The sequence below is a fragment of the Amphiura filiformis genome, chromosome 20 (assembly GCF_039555335.1).
Source record: "Amphiura filiformis chromosome 20, Afil_fr2py, whole genome shotgun sequence".
Classification (NCBI taxonomy): domain Eukaryota; kingdom Metazoa; phylum Echinodermata; class Ophiuroidea; order Amphilepidida; family Amphiuridae; genus Amphiura; species Amphiura filiformis.
Genome location: NC_092647.1, coordinates 10,126,095 through 10,148,698, shown reverse-complemented (window position 1 = coordinate 10,148,698; position 22,604 = coordinate 10,126,095). Strand labels below are relative to the sequence as shown.

The 22,604-nt window shown below is 39.7% G+C and overlaps 1 protein-coding gene across 1 annotated transcript in view; it reads left to right on the top strand.

Moving 5' to 3' along the window:
- Positions 1 to 21,459, top strand: part of LOC140142939 (uncharacterized) — a 45,627-nt gene extending 24,168 nt beyond the window's left edge. Inside the window, 8 exon segments of the mRNA XM_072164967.1 lie at positions 835 to 884; positions 1,819 to 1,931; positions 7,225 to 7,374; positions 8,617 to 8,901; positions 9,843 to 10,068; positions 11,203 to 11,342; positions 16,483 to 17,784; positions 17,786 to 21,459. Of these exon segments, the coding sequence (XP_072021068.1) occupies positions 835 to 884; positions 1,819 to 1,931; positions 7,225 to 7,374; positions 8,617 to 8,901; positions 9,843 to 10,068; positions 11,203 to 11,342; positions 16,483 to 17,784; positions 17,786 to 18,655 (3,136 nt within the window). The 3' untranslated portion in view covers positions 18,656 to 21,459.
- The last annotated feature ends 1,145 nt before the right edge of the window (positions 21,460 to 22,604 follow it).

The window sequence follows — 22,604 nt, the reverse complement described above, 5'->3', positions numbered from 1 at the left end:
GAGAAAATACTATCTGGTGTCAGTAGATAGACGTTTTCTCAAATTGAAAATACAACTACGGGTACAATCCGACCCTGCGTTTCATACCCGATTGTTTCCAGACGAGCCAGACATAGTGGTCAAAACAGATCAAACGAGACGTTAATATACGCAAATTGGAAATGCAAAGGTTGCTCTTGGCAAAACCGTGTCTTCGAGAAATTTGTACCAGCCGAGGAGGGCAAAGAAAGGATGGAGATGCTGGCATAGATGTGAGAGAGGGAGCCAGAGATGTGTCTGCGTTCATTTCATTGAAAATCATCCGACAATCTATTTTATCTACCCGATTGTTTTGAAAAATTTTCTATTGCTGAAACTTGTTCTGTTTATTTTGGATGATGGCATTAAACTACAAGGTTGACGATACCTTTGTCTTGAGTTTGGGAAGAACTTAATATGTTATGAAAAATCTCAGTTTGTCTGATGGTGGCACAAAGCTGATAATAAAACTACAAAAAATAACTTTTGATTAGCATGAATAATGCACAATGGTGCAAAATATGAAATGAGAGTAAAGATTTACAAAATATTACAATTAGTGGTGAGGTGATTTTTCACCATACAAGCGTGTGGTAAGTATGACGTTAGGGTGTAAAAGGTAAATAAGTTTGAAGAAAGGTATGCAGCCGCTTCTGCGTAAAAAGTTACGACAATGTCAAATATGAGGCACTAAAAGAGGAAAAACACAAAGTATCAAATATTCTAGTAAATTTTATTTTTCAGCCAACTCCTATGGCCAGGTCATCACCATTTCTAGAATCTAACATTGGTTTTTGATTGGTGTTCTTTTTGCAGCTCGAGTACTGCTGGGAAACCATCGTCAACATCATCCAAAGATGATAAAGGTAAAAAAATGAAATTATGCATGGATAGCAGGCTGCTGTTGTACTCTGTTTTGCTGATGCAGTATGTACACTGCAAAGAATGTAAACCTAACCTTATTATAAAGATGTCATCGGGAGAGCAATTTAAATTGAACACTGGCAATCCAATTGGCTTATCCTTATATCTGAGCTGTGTTATAGAACATGCATACTACTTTATGATGACTACACACTAGAATACATGCGTCACAGCAATCACATGCGTTGGTGCGTTCACATGAATGAGGACTAAATGGATTCACCAACTTATGCACAGGAGTAAACTTGATCAAAATAGTCACAAAAGTGGGAATAAATTACATTGTACATCCAAACCATTTTAAGGTTGATCTGTTATAGAATGACAATAAAATTATTGTTTTGAGACCCAGCCATATATTTGTTGCTTAACCCTAACTCGTGGGGAGAAAAGGAGAGAAGGTGAAGAAAGAAGTCACTTGGTACCCCCGTGATTCGAACCTCGGACCCTTCGCATGCCATGCAGAAGATCACTGACCTGTAGCCACAGAGGTTACCCTGCCCCAGGCAACGATTCCCTGGGTATATCTGTATATATGACTTGGGCTGATTGCGTCATCAAGGCGATTGGAATGCATGCACGCACAGTGGTTTTAATTAGTGAGACTTGGTTCTGTTAGGGTTAATATAACACAGAGATATTATTTTCAAGTAGAACAAGGTGGAAACTTTAAAGCTCTGTATCTACCGTGTTAAATATCAGGCGATAGATACACGGCTGGGTCTCAAAACAATACTTTTGTTATCTAATTCAGGGATCTGTTAATACATTTTGGCAAGCCTATAAAACCTATTGATGGCACAAATGGAAACAATGTGCCTCAAAAGCAATAATAGTGTTATAACTTCATTACTATTGTTTCTATCTTGTTCGCAGACCGGCGTAGTTCTGGAGGCTCGTCAAGGGCAGGTCGTAACTTGTGGGTGAGCAACCTATCCAAGAACACCAGAGCGGCCGACTTGAAGTCTGCATTCAGCAAGTATGGAAAGGTGAGTTGATTGAAGCAAGGATTTTATGTTAAGGGGTACTACACCCATCACATTTTTTGCAGGTTTTTTGCATTTTGCGAAGAAATGAGAGAAAAAAATTGGTCAAAGTGGTATGCAAAATGAAGGGGCAAATCCTCTCGTTCTATTGGTGGCATTGATAATAATGTAGCTTACATGCTTTTAATGGTACAAGCCAAAGAGAGGTACATGAGGACCATGTCACAATTTTGATAATTTTAACTATTTCAGAACTGATACCGTGAAACCACTTACACACACATATTATCACTTATGGTAGACTCTAAAAGTACCAAAATATTTTTTTTTTGGAAATGCATTAATTATGCACAGCTTTGAAAAGAAAAATTATGCATCAATTTCATGTTATCAATGAAATTAAACTTATTTTCCCCTTCCAGTTGACAATGATATGCAAAATTTGTGTTACATGGCAGCACATTTGTTTCAGATTTCATAAGGTTGAAATTAAAGAACAGTCAATTCCTTGGTTTTCAGTTTTAGGGTGAATTTGTGCTCATTTTCTGAGAAAATAGAAAAGCTTACTGAACGCTTGATTTATATGTGTGTGGCTATGTTCACAATGGTAACAACTTCGATATTAAACTGATGGAACACCCTTACTTCTTTATATTTCGTCACTTACCTGTTGCCTACGATTATTCCTTCCATTTGAGAAAATCCATGTTTAAATCACGGTGAAAAACACTTAAAATCAGTGCACTCACAGCTCGGAAGGCAAAAATACGCGACGCCATGTTTACTACTGATTTACTAATTGGTTAAGGTTGGGCGGTATCTTCTGCTTCTTCTGCTTAATTACTCCTCAACGCTACAATCGTAACCAGGCGAGGAGGGACTCGACACTCTCAATTTTCCGATCTGGCATTATCACGATCGGTATACTTTACAGAATAGGCCTAGGCCTATAGAGTTATTTTATGGAGCGTATTGACAAAAATATTCGAAAATTGAAAACAAAAAAATAAGCGAATATTCTAATCTTTCATTCTCTATTGGGCTATTCCAGAAAATAGAGGCACACCCCTATAGAGGAGTTCGGATATCCGGACTTTTTGTCCAGTCGTGACTGTTGGAAATCCGGACTTTTAAGTGCCCAAAGGCAAAAAATCCAGCAGAAAAATAGTTTAAAATCAGAAATCCTCAATTTGAGAGCTCATTTTCAACATTTCCGTGATTTTTCCTTCAATTGATTGGATTTCTAAGCTTTTTCCAGTAATATTGGCAACTGGAAATCCAGTCGTTTTCTGAAAGCAGACTTGGAAATCCGGATATTTCTTTGATTGAAAATTTACTCCTCTATAGGGGGTGTGCACCTATTTTCTGGAATAGCCCATTAGCGACTTCAGGTAGCGAATAAATTGTGTGGTAGGCCTAGACTATCTCCAACTCTAGTGTGATGCAGAATTCACTGCTTAATTGAAGTATAAATGATCCAGATCCAGATCTCGCAGCTAGGCCTACTTCGCATTGTACACTGTATAGTGTTTTGATTAATCAAATGAATTGTCTATGGGATAGTGCACTCAGCGGTACATCATGGCGAGCATTAGCGGCGCATGTACCTACGATAAAACATTTCAGGGTGTGCACTGTTTGTTATGTTATATTTAGGCCTATTACAATTAAAAATCTCGATTTTGAAAAATGTTACTTTAAATAACAATTGTTTTCTAATGTACTTGAAGCGTCACAAAGCAGCGCCCTATCATTCAAATTCAAAAGTGTATAGAATCTAGTTTACGCTTAGGGATTCTCATTTCATAAAATTTTTAACAATAGGATTTTCACACACCCAAAGTTTTGGTGTCCTTGATCATTGTAAAGTGGCAATGTTCGATCCCAATAAAAGTAGGGCCTAATTGCAAATCTTTTACAAACTATTTTACAAAAAACACGGGTTAATATAATGTTACGAAAGATTTGAAACTAGCCAATTGTATTGGTTTTGTTTACAATTATTTTTAACACAAAAATTGGGTTAATAATGTTTTAAACTTAAATTGTCAACAGAAAGAGTCAGCTGATCATCAAGTTTTATGTCATCTTTTAACAAGAGTTGAAACAAAGGGGCGCAAAGAATGTGCAAAGTTATTGACTTGGCTAGCATCTTAAAAATTAAACTCTGAGTCAAAAATAAGCTTTGTTTCATTAATTTAAAAGAAAGTTGTTGTTGTACGGTAGGCCTACAGCCACACGTACCCCGCATCCCAACACATCAGGCGCAGTTCAGGGTGGAGGCGCCGACTGGCCCTACCCCCCAAAAAAAAAAAAGAGAGAGGAAAGGAGAGAAGAGAAGAAAGGGGGGAAGGAGAAAAAAGGGAGAAAAGGTTAAATTTCACGTAATTGAGTAGGCCCATGCTTAATAAAAACCCGCACAGTCGGGTCGATCGGAAATGGGTCCTATAATAATGGCCTCACCACCGTCACCAGGCGGCGGATGACATGATCGAGCCGGCAACTTGTGAAACCGCCCGGCCGTGTGGCATTTTCCAATATAGTCGGTTAGTTTTGTGGGGTTCATTATCGAACCCCAACGGTTTTAGCTTGTATTTATATTATTTATCAACATAGGCCTATTTGTTTGTGACGGTTTTAAAATTTCAAAATAATCCCATTCAATTACACGGTTGACGATGAAAATTTACTGAATTTAGAGAATGCAATGGCCGTCACCGTGTTGCTTGAAGGCGGGTCCGCATCGTAAAAGCATGTGAAAATTACTATCACGGGCCCGCCCGATATGCAGGGTCCGTCACATTTTGCCACCGTGACCAAAGTCATTATTAAGACGGACTCCATACCGACTTCATCAATTTATGCATGTTTTTACCATGTTTACGAATCTCGAATTTTGCAAATTGACTTCGGGCCCTTTTTTTTAATTGAATTTCCTATGTTGACAATTTATAGGGAAAACTTGTCCACGGAAGGTTTCATGGACCGTCATTTTACAAATTAGCGGCTTTTTCAAACTAAAATTTTACACACTAGTACCAAAATGGTCCACCAAATCACTTTAATTTAGTCTTCATTTTACCCTCCCCTCGTGTCGATATACAAGTGGCCATTTTAAGCTTCTGCTTTCGCCGATTTATGTTTAAAAACAATTCATAGGCCCTACGATAATAGGGAAACTTGTCCACGAAAGGCTTTCACAAATTTTCGGCCGCCAAACTAAAATTTTACACTAGTAGGCCTAGGCATAATAGTGCGGCCAAAATGGTCCACCAAATCGCTTCAATTAGATCTTCATTTTGCACACTTTTTTTTATTTCTGAGGGGGGAACATCCTCCCTCAGACAACCCCCTGCGTCGCGCAAGCGCGCTCCGCGGCCATTTTCCCCCCCTTTTTTCCTTTTATTTTATTTTTTATACTATTTCGTCCCACACACCCTGACTGCTCTAGATCGACAACCGGTACCAAAAGCTGGTATCGCCCATCCCTATGGAGATTGACTCGTACTCTCGCTAAATAAAAAATCCCTTAAAAAGGGATGAATAAGCGTCCTTATCAACCAATCAACAAATTAAGACAAATAGGTGAAAAACAATGTTTTTTCATAATTTTTTTTATTTCAAATGATCCGTGCATATATCGCCTAGCTATAAATGAAAAAATATTTTTTTAGACCAATCAAATCAATATATGGGTGTAGTACGCCCTTAACACCGTGGGTCATTTTGTCTTAGTTTATTACTCGATGATGGCAAGTGGTGCATGCAAGCCTTTTTCAGGCATGTGAATTTTGAGACTTTTGGCTGAATTCAGGCAGTTTTGCTGTCCAAATTTACCCATTTATTTTATTTTTTCAGCCTGTTTTGGGCGTTAACACACTTTCAGGCCGTTCTCATGCCTGCTCTTTGTTGCAGACTTTGTTAATGCTATGTGTGCTAGCAATAGGCTTCAACTTTAAAGTCTCAAGAGTTTGAGATATTTGCTCAAAATATCAAGAGCTATCTCAAGAACCACTGAACCAATACTGGGCTTGTTTGTACTCATTTTAATGCATTTTTCATGCTGATTACAAATATGATAATGAAAATGTACAATTCTGAAATTTTTTAATTATTGAAAAAAAATTTGAACTTGTCGTCTGCAGACGACACCCGCATGGGGAGGGTAAAGTGGCTCATGTGTGAAGAATGTTGGCGGGAAAAAGCGTCAAGTTATGTATGACTACAGAAAGATGCAAGTCCAATAGCTAGTGTGTGTATGAACATGTTTAGAGCATACTGGGGCCATTGATGCAGGGGATTTTAAAAAACATAGACAGTACTAAAAAAAAAAAAAAAAATTGTTTGCTTGCCCTCGAATGGATTTTAAAAATTGGGTGTGGTCGATTAGGTCGGGAAAAGTTTTTTTTTTTTTTTTTTTTTCGTTTCCCAGAAACAGACATGGCGAATACCGAATTGGCGAATGCAATTAATGGTTCAAGCATTTCCGTAGCAGCAACATCACGCCATGGTCCAGCATCTGTGCTCGCCACTTGCACCTTAAACAATTGTAGCTCTTCTACATGTAGGCCTACATTTAATGAAGTGTACAATTCTCCTACATGTAGTGTTTTCTGCTTTTCAAAACTATCATATTAATCAGCGTGTTCGGTCCCTTGCTTCACCTGTACAGCTAGCGCTACTCTTGTTGTGTCCGCCATGTTTAAAGTGAAAGCATATTTATACCGAGGGATTTGTGCTCTGAATAAAAGTAGCCTCAACAAACATGTTGAAAAAAATAGTGCAACGTTACTTCCTAGTCGTCTGAACAAATATCATGAATCTAAATATTTATAAACAAGAAATGAATATCTGGTACAACTGTTTTCAAATTTTATCTACTTTTACCATATTTTAACATATGCTATATTGTATCCATTCTTGCACGATATGCACGGTTATATTTTGCCTGTAAATAAACTCATCCCTAGATCGCCGTCCGAAATGTGCAGGTGGATAGCAAATTGTATTAGAGCTTAGGCGCTGAGGTGGTATCTGAAAACATGCATATGGTATTTTACAACGTTTCTTTTAAATCATCGGTTTTCAGGCGAAAAATACATGCCATTTTTGGGAAAATCGCAAAAAAACACACCTTTTTTCAACAAAAAAAGTTCTACGGTCGGTCGGACGAGGGCAAGCAAACAACTTCTTTTTTTTGCCTTATCATTATGAACAGTTTCAAGATTTTCAATGGAGTTTCGATGTCTGTATTCACACGTAAATATTTATTTTTTGTTTCATTCTCGACACACAGGTGGTAGGAGCCAAAGTGGTGACCAATGCTCGCAGTCCAGGCGCCCTGTGCTATGGCTTTGTTACCATGGCGACAAGCTCTGAAGCTACCAAAGCCATCAATCATCTACACAGGACTGAATTGCATGGGCGTACAATACATGTTGAATGGGTAAGGTCAGATTATGTAGACTCTCATTCATCAAAGATACTATGGATTAGTCAATGTAACTGATGTCACATTTCAGGTTTGGTTTTTGAGTGAAACTGTGGAATCTCTGATGTAACATTCTCCTCAGAATGGTGTGACTTCTGTCCTAGGTAGCAATTTGTAGTATTTTCATTACATATCGTCACTCTGCTTCAATAATTGCCAACTCATTTTTTGTAATTCTGAGAAAAAGTACAAAATATGGGTGTAAGCATGCATATAATATACAAATATTGACTGCTATGAGGGGCATTGTTAAAATTATAGGCGCAAGGTCATGGCATGGTTTTGAGATCACCGCGGGCCTCTAATCTTAACCATGTCCCGAATAAAGCAGTCAACATTTGTTTTATATACCGAATGGATACGTGGATGTTGCGATTAAGCAGTTTGATCGGGGCGCACATGACCGGTCCATAGTTCATTTTGAGGGCATAGTTAATTCAATGACTGCACATTCAACCAATCAGATGACAGGAATCTATAGATGAGGTATATAAACATATTTATTTACCAATCTTTGGCCAGGAGCAAATAATTATGAGACAAATTAAAAGGAATTGTCAGAAAGCGATTTGGATGGTAACATAACTAGTGCATGTGATTTTCAGTGACTTTGGCCTGTGACTTAATCAAAAAACAAACAGCTGAGTTACCGTATTTCGTCAATTAGTCGCCCCCCCCCCCTCAAATAAACACCCCCACCACTTTTTCCAACCAAGATGTTTCAAAAATGCTGATATTTCCATGCTATCTTGTGTAGTAAGCTTACCAAGTTGTCCACATGGTCGATAAGAGCGTCAATAATCATGAATAATTGGCGAAAATCTGGATTGGAAACCCGGAAGTGAACCAGAAGTCAGTGTTTCTAGTTCATAGTTTGTCATTTTAGCGTGAGTTTTAACGGGAATTATCGTTCTAAAATTGACCTTGAATAAATGCCCCCACTCATCAGTGTCACCCCAAAATCTCCTTTATGATTGGACAGTGACTTAGGCATTATTACAAGAGGAGCACATATGACATGATTAGGCAAGAAGTTCAAGGAGTGGTCACTACTGAAATGGTTGGCATTGAAAAGGTGTTTTGACTTGATAGCTACTCTCCTTTAACAAATCGCCTAAAGCATCTTTATGTTAATCAACATTCTGCAAAAATCATAATGATATGTAATGCTGGATTTGTTTCTCTGTCATACTTCAGGCAAGATCTGACCCTGTGCCAAATACATGGCGTAAAATGGCGACCACAACATCATCGTCATCCTCATCTGCTAAAGATGCAAAACCCGGCGACAAAAAGACGACGGCAAAACGTCCAGTGATTCCGCCCGACGAGACTCCACTCGAGATGCAGCACGATCACGCCGCAGTGGAGATCACAGACCAGATTCCACCCGCAGGGATGCCACAAAAAAGATCCGCCCAAGAAGGGCGCCCCAAGAAGGAGACTCCGAAGAAGGATGGCGATAAAGCGGAAGAGAAAAAAAGATGACAAGGACAAGAAGGAAGAAGAAAAAAGAAGGGCGGCGATGCAAAACCTGGCGAAGGTGGGTTTGGGTGTTATTCCTAATGCATTTGGGTGCATTTCTGATACATTTGGGTGTATTACTATTTTGGGTGTTTATCTAATACATTAACCCTAACAGCTGTTAAAACCACAAAATACCACGACGAAAAATTCTGTGCATGCATGCATCCCAGGGTCTCTTGATGGCGCAATCACCCTAATAGTAGACTTGCTAAGAAGTTGAACACTGCATTTTTTAGAACAAAGGTCCCACTTGGCATGGATGTTCCTTGGGGCAAGAGAAAAAGATTCATCCAAAGAGACACTCTGTCTCTATGCATAAAACCCCTAATTAGCATAAATTATGCTAATTAGTACCCAAAATAAGGTATTTTCTAACTTTTGGACCATTTCACCTAAAAAAACTATAAATAGTTGAATTTGGTTTACTTTAGGGTGAGGAATTCATTTTTGGGGGTGTTTTGGGAATCCGTGCCCATTTTGACCCTCAAATTCAAGATGGCTGCTGGCCGCCATCTTTAAAATAAGCGTTTTTACCACTTTTGAACCATTTGAGCTACAAACTTGTGTGACATATCAATTTGTACTAATTTGGGGTTGGAAAACTCATTTCTGGCACTGTTTATGTGATCTGAGGTATTTTGAAAAGGGTACCAGGGTTTTTAAATGTGAATTCCGAGGTACCTGTCATTGGCTATATGGTAGAAGGATGAACATCAAACTTACTTATGAATATGTATACCTTAATTTTAAGCACCTTTGAGGACACACTTTATAATGCATATTTTTACAGTTTTACTATTATTTTCAAGTCATTCTATTGATAGCAACAAAGCGTTATTTGATTTAAAATGATCAGTATGGATACATGAGACTGAAATTTGTGTTTTATTTGTCAGTTTGTCAGAGATGAGCCAATTACAGATCCCGCATCGGTAAACTTATGTGGCCAACCTAAAAAAAAAATAGAAGCGTGTTACACACAACGGCAGAAAAATATCTCAAATCTCAGTGAGTATGGCGATTTGCCAAGCTTTGTAGTAGTAGATGGTATCTCTGGTTGTGGCGGTGGTGCGAGTAGTGTAGTACTAGAGCCATTACAGAGGCGCTGTCAACCAACAGAAGGTGGGTCAGACAAAGCTGATAAAGGCTGAGAGGCGTACATACCGAAACAGCCCTGTGAAAACAAGGTGAATTAGCTGTGGCATGGTTTATGAATCCCACATTGCACACCTTTAGCAGTCTTTATAGAAAGGCAGATATAGTTAAATGAAACCCACACTGCGAAATTATAAAAGCCTAAGGTTTCAAGAAACTTGAACCTGATCATCTGGCACTGCTTTGATCACGGGTAAATTCCTCTTCGACAGGATATGGTTAATTTGATCCCTGACATCAAGGAAATACAAAGGTCATCTGGTTGTTGGGATCTGGTTTTTCATGAAGATCTCAGTCAAGCAGATGTTTTCAGGCTCTTTCTCAAATACCGCAGAAGCAGACTCTCTTGTTCCAACATTGAGATCTTTACTATTATGTTAATTGTTAGATGGCCCTTGCATCGATGTCAAAATACATCCTGCTTCAGATAAGCTTTTGTTATCACTGGCTTAAACTACCCGATGTTCAACAGTGTATACAAAAGATCAGCAAATGCCCAGAGTGTGCCACACTATCTGCGTGAAATAGATGCCACATTATCCCTTATGATGGTAATAAAGGTATATTATGATGGCGGTTATAAAGGAGAGTCTTGTTGGCATGCCGGCAAAATGAGGCTGAGCATTGATATTGCCAACTCATTACTCATTGGAAATGGGAAGGTGTTGTAGTTCTTGAAGCCACCAAAGGAGTCTTCACGACTGGCGGAAGTGACAGCATTGATTATAATCAACATTATTATCATCAACAACTGCGTCATTTCAGTCTGTTTTTCATTGGACTGACATCAGCATGTACCAAAAGACTGCGATCACTCCCAGTGGATGTATCTTTGCTTAAGAATGACATTTTTCATGTTCCATCACTGCATGACATTAACAGCCATCCAATACCTGCATCCAGATCACTGCAGCAGGACCTCCAAGATGGCTGTCATATGTAGATGATCACTTGGAAGCGCAGCTAACTAGTGACGACTGGGGTTCTTGGGCTCCCTACCACGCATGAAGCGTTCATCCAGGTCCCCCTTATTCATTTCAAAGCCCTCTATGCAAACAGTCCTATTACAATATGCTTCACTGTATGAGTACCTCAATCCAGGACAGGCATTCGTTGTGGTAGCTGATCAGCTACTGTACACACTTACAAATCGTTTGCAGTGGAAGTTTTCAGATACAGACATCACTGAAGTTAAGTGCCTTGTCTTGTTTGAGGCCATGCACACTTTAAAAGATGTTGTGGTAAGTTTTAGGTAACAGGGTGGAGGGCAGTGGGGAACCACACCTATGAATAAACAGTGGGAGAGCATAGTCCTTCCTTAGTGCATCTCACATCTGCAGGACTAGATATGTGCACCAAGTATCAGGCACAGCTGTTCATTCTGATGAAGAAAACCTATACCCAATATGTTGAGTTGAGGCAAACTACTGCTACAGGCCTTGCTCCTGACTTGCCATTTGCTGCCGCTCGTCAACCCATCCCGAAGCAGACTTCTGGTTTAAGTCTTCGTTCTGCCAGCATGTCAACAAGATTCTCCTTTATAACCGTTTTCATATGCACCTTCATAACCATTATAAGAGATAATGGAGCCTGTCGTTGGCGCAGATGGCGTGGCACACTCTGGGATTCGATGATTTTTTGCATACGGATGTGTACATATTGGTTTGTGCCAGTGATAACACAATCTTCTGTGAAGAAGCAGGACGTATAGCGACATCGATGCAAGTTCCATCTAACAGCATTATGTAGGAAAGATTTCAATGTTGGAACAACAAAGTCTGCTTCTGAGGAATTTGAAAAAGAGTCTGAAAACATCTGTATTTATCAAGAATATCCCTTCACAGAATCTTGACTGCTTGTGCCAAATAAGAAGATTTTCTAAAGTTCTTGTCTCCAGACTCCCAACAATAGAAGCACCTTGTTTCAGAAGAGTCCTTATTTGCAGTTGTTGTCCCTTGGGATTCACAAACCATACCAGAGCTCATTCGCCTGATATCACTGTGTATGCTCATTTGGTTGGTAGATAAACAAGGAAAGTAGATTCACACAAATTATATTCAGATATTTACCTAAATATTTCGATGTGTACAACACACATCTTCATCAGGAGGGATCTGATGATGAATTGATGGAGTTGAATGTCCTGCTCTCGACCTTTGATGTCCTTTCTGTTGATCGGATTAGGGCATTATAATGAAGGAAGCTCATTCAGCTTGTTTTCACCGGGATGTTTTGGTATGTAGTCCTCTCGGCCTTTCTCCTTGCTTGCCCATTCACCTTCTGTTGGTTAACAGCGCTTCTGCAGTTTTTTATGTCATACGGTATGCTTAGTTTTCCTTGGCTCTATCTACTACTGCATTGCTCGGGCTCGCACCACCACCACAACCAGGAATATCATCTACTAGTACAAAGCTGGGCAAATGTCATACTCACAGATATCCGATATATATTTCAGCAGTTCTGTGTAACAAGCTTCTATTTTTTAGGTTGCCCACATAATTTTACAGATGCATGCTGGATCCTTAATTGGTTCATCTCTGACCAACTGAGAATTAAAACAAATTCCAGTCATATGTATCCATACTGGTCATTTTAAATCAAATAACGCTTGCTACTATCAATAGAGTGGACTGAAAATTCAAAAACCAAACATGCATTATAAAGTGTGTCTCCAATGGTGCTAAAAATTAAGGCCAGTATATAAAAACATCAGTTTGATGTCCATCCTTCTATAAACAATGACACGTACCATGGAATTCACATTTAAAAACCCTTGTACCTTTTTCAAATTACCTCCCATCACATAAACAGTGCCGGAAGTGAGTTTCCCAGCCAAAATTAGTACAAATTGATATGTCACTTAAGTTTGTAGCTCAAATGGTTCAAAAGTTGTAAAAACACCAATTTTAAAGATGGCGGCCAGCGTATCTTGGATTGAGGTCAAAATGGCTGCTTGATTCCCAAAACAATCCCAAAATGAATTTCTTACCCTAAATTAAGTCAATTTCAAATGTTTACACATGTCTATAGGTGAAATGGTCCAAAAGGTAGAGAATACCATATTTTGGGTACTAATTAGCATAATTTATGCTAATTAGGGGGTTTTATGCATAGATACAGAGTGTCTCTTTGGATAAATCTTTTCCTCTTACCCCAAGGAACATCCATACCAAGTGGGACCTTTGTTCTAAAAAATGCAGCGTTCACCCTATTTTCACCCCTTAACAAGTCTACTATAAGTATTACTAGCGGGATACCCGCGCTTCGCGCGGGTCCCCGCTAGATGAGTAAATGGGAGCGATCACTAAAACAGGAGGAATTACTGAAAAGGTAGAATCATTGAAAGGTAAATTTTATTTTTCTAAACCTGTCCCTTCTTGCATTTCCATTTTCTTTTCAGTTTATTCTGCAAGGGCCTAGTTTGTTTCCATTAAAACAAAATGCTATTTAGCTTGTGATTTTCCGTTTCCATGTTATTTATCTATCTAGGCCTAACCCCATTCCCATTATTTTCTAAATCTATCCTTTCTTATACGTTTCCCTTTGTTGCTTCATTTTTATCAGCTGCTTAGCTTGTGATTTCCCGTTTCCTTCAGTTGTTATTTATTTTTCTTATTTTTCGTGATTAGTTTCTAATTTTAACTTCTTTTTTTTTTTTTTTTTTCCGATTTAGTTTCTTTCTTTCCCTCTTTAGTTTGCTCCCGTTTCATGTAGTTACTGTAATCATAACCTGTATAATAGGCCTACCCGTAGGCCTACCTTTTTTGTCTATTCATTTAGCTCCTTTCTTTCTCTTCAGTTTCTTTTGCATAGGTCTATTTTGTTCCCATGCTGCTTTGCTCGTGATTTCCGTTTCCATGTTATTCATTTATTGAGCCCCGTTCCCATGCATTATTTTTATAAATCTACCATTTCTTACATTTCTCCTTTTAGTTTTGGCTTTTTTTCTACATTTTGTTCCCATTTTTCATATTTCCTGCTTAGCTTGTGATTTCCCGTTTGAATTTTATCTATTTAATTCTGTTCTCATTATTTTAGGTTTTTTTACGTTATTTATTTATTTATTTATATTTATTTGTTTGTTTGTTTGTTTGTTTGTTTGTTTGTTTGTTTGTTTGTTTGTTCGTTTGTTCGTTTGTTCGTTCGTTCGTTCGTTCGTTCGTTCGTTCGTTCGATTCGTTCGTTCGTTCGTTCGTTCGTTCGTTCGTTTGTTTGTTTGTTTATTTATTCATTCTTTCATTTTTAGCTTCCTTCTTTCCTCTCGTATCCTCACGATTTTTATCATCTTGGCGGGTAATCTCTTAACCGAATCCAGTACCATGCATATAATCCACAACCCGACCCATCCATAGGCCTACCTTTTCAGTTTTGTCTTCCTTTCTTTTCTTTTCTATTTCTCTGGCACGGAAAGTTGGTCTGTGCATATTATGCACCCGTGCGTGCGCGTCACATTGCTCAATCGCTTGACGTACTAACGCCAACCCCTGCTGCCAGTTAGTTACGGTGCGGCGCTACCACTGAGTTTTGACAACAAAAATCCCGAAATACCCGGTTTTAACCATATTTTCACTGATTTTGAGGCCAATTCTTGGTCTTGACCGTTTTCAACCAAATAAAGTGCAATGCGTTCCCCGTATATTCCTCAATCTCCCGTATGAATGTGGCTGTAAAACTAAACGACGATTCATTATAGGCCTAGAATAAATAATAAAATTCACGCGACGTAGCCTTAATCTCTTGGCTGCCAACCGGTGCAGTGGCGGAAAATGGGGTGCGTAGCTCTGCGTGAGGCGAAAAGCTCGTAAGTTCATTCTTAAAGTACAGCGATGTTGTGCATCTAGATAGCCTGAATCATTTCTTGGCCACCTCGCAGTTGGCAGAAAACAGGGCAATGTTGCTCTGCGTATGGTTTTTAATGGAAATATTATTACGCGGTTCACACTGTCCTTATTACCCACAATGCCACTGCATGCGATTTTGCATAGCAACACGACAGTTTTTATGTTATTCTCTTAGTTACCATCAATTTTGCAAAATGAACCTCAGATGGTTTAATGGCAATATGTACCCGATCAATGTACGAATAAATCAGAGCTGAAAGTGAAATCATCTCTGAGTCAATTCGCGCACAAGATTTAGCGACTTCCTTTTATTTATATAGATATGCTCACGGAATTGCTGGTCGGGCAGCAATAACCTGTGTAGCTACCGGTCCGTGACTGTGTGGTTGGCGCGCGAGACTACAGAGGATAGCGGCACAGCGGCGCGAAGGGAAAGAGTGTAGATCTCGGCGGTCGCGGATCTTCTTTGACTTCCGACATCAAAAACCAGGGTTCAGTGTTAGGGTTAGATAAGATGTATTTTTCCAGATTAGGCGTCACCTAACCCTAACAGCTGTTAATACCACAAAATACCACGATTTAAAAATTCTGCGCATGCATGCATCCCAGGGTCTGTGATGACGCAATCACCATAAGTGTTATATGCTCACGGAATTGCTGGTCGGGCAGCAATAACCCGTTCAGCTACCGGTCCGTGATCGTGTGGTTGGCGTGCGGGCGGTCAAAGGTTCGAATCCCGGGGTGCCAAGTCAAAATTCTTCTTCTTCTTGACTTTTTTGGATCTTCTTTGACTTCCGACATCAAAAAACAGGGTTCAGTGTTAGGGTTAGAAGATAAAAAGAAAAAGAAAGAAAGGGGGGAAGGGGGAGTCCAGGTGTAACTTGAAGGGGCCATTTCTCAAAATGACATGGAATATGAGGCAAATTTGTTGTATTAATTCTTTGTGGCCAAAAAGATTATTCTGATGGAATTTTGTTAAAATCTGAGCTCACCTGGGGAACCCTGGTTGATTTTTCATGTAATGAACCAACTTGAACCGATAAGTCTTACCCTTCCCAGAATCCTTCGCAACATGATTTTATCACCTCATTACATCAAATGACACTCCTATTACTTTGTACGTATGTTTCCTTTGTTTTCATGTTGAGAATAGATTGGCCAAACATGGGTCAATTATAGTCGAGAAATAACCATATTTTGCAAGATCTGGATGTGCTCTAGTCATTGTTGAGGTACTTTTTGTCACTATCAAGTTTTAGTAGTCCCATGTTGCACTAAATAGCAAATCGGTACAGAACAATGAAATGGAGACTTGCATTATGGGAAGCGTAAGATAGCTATGACCAGTGGCGTAGATTTCTTTTCGACATTGGGGGTATGGGGTCGGAAAAAAATTCTTGAAGTATAGTTCCTTTTGGCGACATAACAAGTTTATGGTTCAAATGCACTGGTAGTACTGCTGAAAAATTTTGCCATATTGAAGTTATAACCCCCATTGGATCTCGCCAATTTCTATGACATGAAATGTGAGAACAGGTAGTTTAAATGTTGTGTTCACTTCATTAAATATTGTGTTTTTTGTTTTGGGTTTCTTTCCCCAGACAAGACTGAGAAAAGTGAGGACAAGAAGAAAGATTCCCCCAGGAGTAGCAGAAGCGCATCTAGAACCGGATCAAGTAAAGGTCCTGTGGTTCCCAAAGAAAGACCAAAGGAAATCCTATCGCTTGACAAAATCAAGGAACAACGAGACAAAGAACGCCAAAGACAGAGGGAGCGAGAGCTTCGGGATATTGAAAGGCGAAGGGATCGCGAAAGACAGGATAGGTTGCGCAGAGAAAGGGACAGCATACGACGCAGACAGAGAGAAGAGGAAAATCGACTTCGTCAAGAGCGCGAGCAATTGCAGCTGGAGAAAGCGCGGCTGCAGAGGGAGAAACTGGAACGTGAACGCATTGAACGAGAGAGACTCCGTCTTCAGCAAGAAAGAGCTAGGGAGCTGGAAAGGCTGGAACGCGAGCGTGCAGAGCAGCGCAAACTTGAGTTGCAGCTGCGTTTGGAGCAAGAGCGTAGAGCAACTCTAAAACGAACACTGGACACTACTCATGAATTAGAAGCATTTGGGGAGCAAAGGAAAAGGGCTTTGTTAGGGGTGGGTGCTGCAGGCCTTCTTGGTCACGCGCCAATGGCTGATATGTCAGAAGTGCGAGGTGGTCTAGGTGATACTCGTGTGGTAGATGTATCGGAAAGACGAGTCGAGAGATATGATCGTCGCAATGATCAGGGCAGCCGACGCGATAATCTTCAGGTTACAAAGTTTAATGCGCCCTCAGGAGGCAATAGAGGAAATACTAATTACAGAGAAGGTAACAACTTCAACAGACGAGAGGGACGAGATGATAACCAACGTAGGACTGATTCCAGGCGAACCGAAAACCGTCGTGAAGAAACTAATCGCCGCAGTGATGGACAACGCCATGAAGAATCTGCCACCAGACGAGACCGCAGTCAGAGAGAAGATGCTGGAGGTCGCAGGAATGAAGGCAGCAACCGTCGTGATGAAAATTTCCGGAGAGATGATGCTAGTAGTCGTCAGCAGCAGCGTGGAAGCGATCAAGCGAGACGAGGAGGTGACCAGCAACAAGCAAGACGAGATCAAAACAGGGGTGGCGATGCTAGAGCCAATGTGAGAGAGGATACCAGGGAGGCTCGTAACAGAGATGAGCGTCGCGTGGTCCAATCTGGTGGCGATCGATACGGAGGAGAACGTCAAAATCAGCAACAGTTCAATCAGAATCAGCAAGGCGGTCGAGGAGGTAACGATCACACGGATAACAGGAGGAAGAGATCATGAGCGCGGTGATAATAGAGGTGGTCGAGTGCAACATCAGCAGAGGCAACAGGAGCAAAGAGGACATGCTGGTGGCCATGTGGAAAGAGGAGGAGGTAGAGATGAGCAGATGCGAGGAGGTGGTGGTGGTCGTGGTAACGTAGGTGGACAGCAGAGAGACGACTGGAAGCAAGATCATCGTGGTGGTGGCAATGTGCAGGAACAGGTAAACAGACGACAAGGAGGTCAGGGCGGCGGCGGTGGTAACTGGAAGTCGGATAGAAACCAAGGCGGCGGTGTAAGTGAAGCGGAAAGACTTAATCGTTCAGGTCGTGGTGATAACCAAGACCATTCAGGCGGCTACAGAGGCAACCAGAGACAAGATGTCGGTCGCGGAAACCAGGATGGAGGTAATTGGCGTGGCGGTCCAAATCGTGGCAGCGGAATAGGAAGACAAAATCAGGGCATGAACCAGCCAGGTGGAATGGGCGGTGCTAGTCTGCTTGGTAATGCACCTCCACCTGATAATCCTCAGTGGGGTGGAGGACACATTGACGGGCCCATTTTGAATGCACCCAATGATCGCTGGGGAGGATCAGGTTTACACATGCCTCCGTCATCAGGAATGGGTATGGGTATATCGTCCGGCTTGATGCCTAGTGTCAATCCGAGCCAACCGCTTCTCGGTACTGCGCCCTCGAGTAGCTCTTTCTTAGTAGGTAACCTTGTAAGTAGTTTGAGTGGAGGCGGTGGTGGTGCCGGTGGATATATGGGAGGTGGTGGGGCCCCTATGCCGATGGGTGGTGCTGGAGGGTTTGGTATTGATAGGAATGCTGGCTTTGATTCGTTCAAAGGGGGTGCTCAGAGAGGGATTAACAGGTACTAAACATTGTGTAAATCATTATTTGTGAGTTCAAAGGTTGAGTAGGTGAGTGATGCTGTGGCCTGTAAGTCTTGTTTACATTCACCATTAGTGCATCGAATCGGGCTCGCACAAGGTTACCAAATCCGCAATTTGGTAACCCAATTGGGCGACTTAAGATTTACCCTCCCCTGAGACATCCAAGAACTTTCCGTATCGTAAAAACCAGTGGTTAAGAAAAAAATAAGATGACTTTTCAACTTTCGGTAGTTTTTTGTTCCAAAGAAACCAATGGTTAAGAGAAAAATTGTGTGACTTTTTGGTTATTTTCAGGGTGAAATTTTTTGGCAACCCTGGGCTCACACTCAGCATCATTTTGCTTATTCAGTTTTTGAATTCAGAGGATGTATAATATTCTTTCTTAAAAAAATGTTCAGGTATGTCCATGTAATTGTATTATTTTGTATGTCACTTGATATTAACATCTCTTGTTGCAAAAATAGTCCAATCTTGAGTTAAATGATTACAAGTATTAGACATCCTTTGGGTCTTTACAAAACGGCTGTAGTCTGTAGGCAGACGAGCACAGATTGTGTGGTTAGTGGAGTAACTGGAGTTGCATTGTAAAGCAAGATAACCTTGGATTTATTCAACGAGGCAAACATCTATCATTATTGTATAGTTAATGTAGATTTGTATGAAACAAATGACAGTATTTGCCTTTTGTCTGGAATGTAGTGAGTCATTCTATGGGGGTGGGGGGTGCACTGAGCCCGATTGCCCACCTGTGCCCCAATGACATTACAGCATATGCCAGTGCCTCTTGTATCTTAAAATGGAGGTTCAAATGAACATGAAGGAGATAACTCAAATAAACTGTACAATTGAAGGAAGAACATCTGGAAAATGAGTTTCAGAAAATTTTTGCCCATTGCCAACATAATTTTGGAGCTTCTTTTGGGAAATTGGTGTTCTCGCAGATTGTACTTTGTAATGTAAAATATGTTTTGCTTCACAATTGTGCTTGCTATTTCCTCATACTTCGTTTAACTCATCGTAGGCAAAAATTTGTTGTTTTTTGTTTCTGCACGGCAATCGAGTCCAAACTGAAACTCGCATAAAATAAGAAAAGTGCGCAAAACACAGTTCGAGTATGTGCTTTGCCCAACTGTGGCTGTGTGTGTACACCATATAATTTATAAATACATAACGTTCCAAGTGCTGCCTATTACGAGCTGATAATAGCAAACTGAATGAAGTGTTTGGCTGCATCACAAATGTGAAGAGTTATTGCACTGTTGTGATACAAAAAAGTGTAACATAGGAAAATGGGGAACAAAGTGGTGTTTTTAGCAAGTTTTTGCACTAGGTGTTAAGTATGATTGTAAATATATTTTTGTATTCATTAGGTTTTAGATCATTTCCTTAAAGTGGAGCAGTATAGTTCTGTACAGACGAACTGGTAGTTTTTATATCAAGTTCAATGTTGACTGACCATGTGTTAAAGTAATTTGTATAATTAAATAAAGGGCAGGGTAAAAAGTTAATTTTGGCTTTTTTGATAGTAATCTGGCAATTTACCAGTCTGCTTGGACAACAAAGCAAATAATTGCATGCTAAAGAATGTGTCCAAAGTCACACATTTTGGTTGGGGCAAAGGCATGGGCACCCACAGCTATTGTGCTTGGTGCCTGTGGTCATTTTTTCCTGGTGCTAGGGACTTTAAAATCATTTTGTGTCTTCAGGAATTTTGTGATAAACAAATTTTGTGCTTTAAACAAGTTTCCACTGTTACATGTAGTTATTCTATCAATGATTGAAACTGAAAACCCAGTAATGTGGAATAGAGTTATTGAGTTAGATACCTTGATTTGTTGACATCAATTTAAACCAGTTTGAAATTGCTTACATTTATTTTAACATAGCATTTACTTTCTTTCAATACGGCTCAAGTTTTCAAGCAATTTGATACTGATATACTTGCCCCTTTCTGTAAAATACTGTTAATAATGTATGGTCAAAAAATTTTGTTTTAATGTATTTCTTTATACTTTTGTTGTTTTAAACAAGCCTAACATCTAATGTAGATGCTATAAAATATTGTACAACACCAATGAATTATTTTATTTCTTAAAAAAAAAGTAATTGTATGATATTTTACTCTCTGGTAAATTCCAAAAGTGGACCTTGGTAAATAATACAAACTTTTGCACATTTTGTAGAATCACTGCTTGGCCCCTATCTGTTTGGCACCATTGCTTTTCTTACAGTCCCCCTGATTGGTTAATTATGTGATATAATCAATCTGAGTAACCAATCAAAGCAGCTGTTAGAACTCTTTGCAATTTTAAGCTTGATGATCCCCTTAAGCTCTAATGACACTTCTTTCCAGGCCTCTGATTGGCTGAATAGATGACATAGGCCTCCTTGTAACCAATCAAAATAGTTCTTAGAGGCTGATAATTTTGCTGGTAGTGCCCATGGGTTAAAGAAATTAGACTGAATTTGGTGCTGTAATTATTGACATAAACATTGCAGTTGTGTATGCAGCGTCAGAATTTTTTGTTTCACAATGCGAGAATCAACTTTGATTCACGCAAATCTGTTTACAACAATCTTTGCGAGAATCGATTCTCGGATTCTCACCGAAATTCTGACCCTGTGTATGAAGACACCTGTGATCCATTCAATTTGGTTTTTTGGTAGGATGTGGTTATATTGATCATAATCAAATGATAACTAATTATCTGATAATGTTGAAATGATTTGTGCATATAAATGTGAATTGTCTTTTGTTGCCATAATAAAATACAAAGATAAAATGAGAATGTGGTTTTATTATTGCCTTCTGATGTTGCTTTGGTAAAGGTGAATAATATGACATTAGGCGGAGGTGCAATATTTAGCGTTAGCTTTGGGTATTTATTTTCACCCTGGTAAGCCAGGTGGAAAATAAGAAAATTAATGTCCAAAAAGCTAACATTAAATACGGCACCTCCGCCTAATGATTTGTGTTTTCCTAGTTCCACGTTCCTGGTAGTCCAATTTACAATGTCACACATTGTTGTGTTCATTCAAAATGGCTCATGTATGAAAAGATGTAGTTTTGAAAGTTTAAGGGGGTACTACACCCCTGGCCAATTTTGTGCATATTATTGCATTTTTCTTTAAAATGATAGCGCATTGGTGACAAGTAAGATATGTATATTATAGGGGCAAGGAATACAACTACTGCACTAAAAATTCAGCAACTCAAGGCAAGTACTGTAAAAGTCAATATTTTCGCGAGAAGATATTTTCACGATTTTGAAGACTTTGTCAATTGCGCGAGAATTAAATTTCGCGGTTTTGATATTGATACAATAGAAACCTAAAACAAAAGGTTATTTTCGCGAGTTTTTATTTTCGCGATTTTATGTCCAATCGCAAAATTCGCGAAAATAAAAACCTCGCGAAAATTTCTACTTTTACAGTAGTTATTGATTTATTGTTCAAATATTGATTTTCCCTCATTTTTGACTGTAACTCCACAACTGTTGTCTGTGTTGAAATAAAATGTCCAGTGCAGTAGTTGTATTCCTTGCCCCTATAATATACACATCTTATCACCAATGCACTATAATTTTTGAGAAAAATGCAAAAATAGGCACAAAATTGGGCAGGGGTGTAGTTCGCGTTCACACTACCAAGCTAATCTACATCGAAAGTGGGTTATGACGTAAGTGGTGCGAATCCACATACCCGGATTTTAGAACGACCCGGAAGTAAAGCGCCGTTACCACACAGCATAGATATAAAATTTCGTAAAGCCATCACCCTAGAGAAGCGATTATAGTCAAATGCAGCAAACCTTTGACGAGCGCGACTACCGTGATGTTGCACATTCGGCGCTAACAACGCGTACGGCGCACAGTTCATTCATAAATTTCCACTTCGCAACAACAGATCGCCTCTCAGCAGCCAATCAGAGACA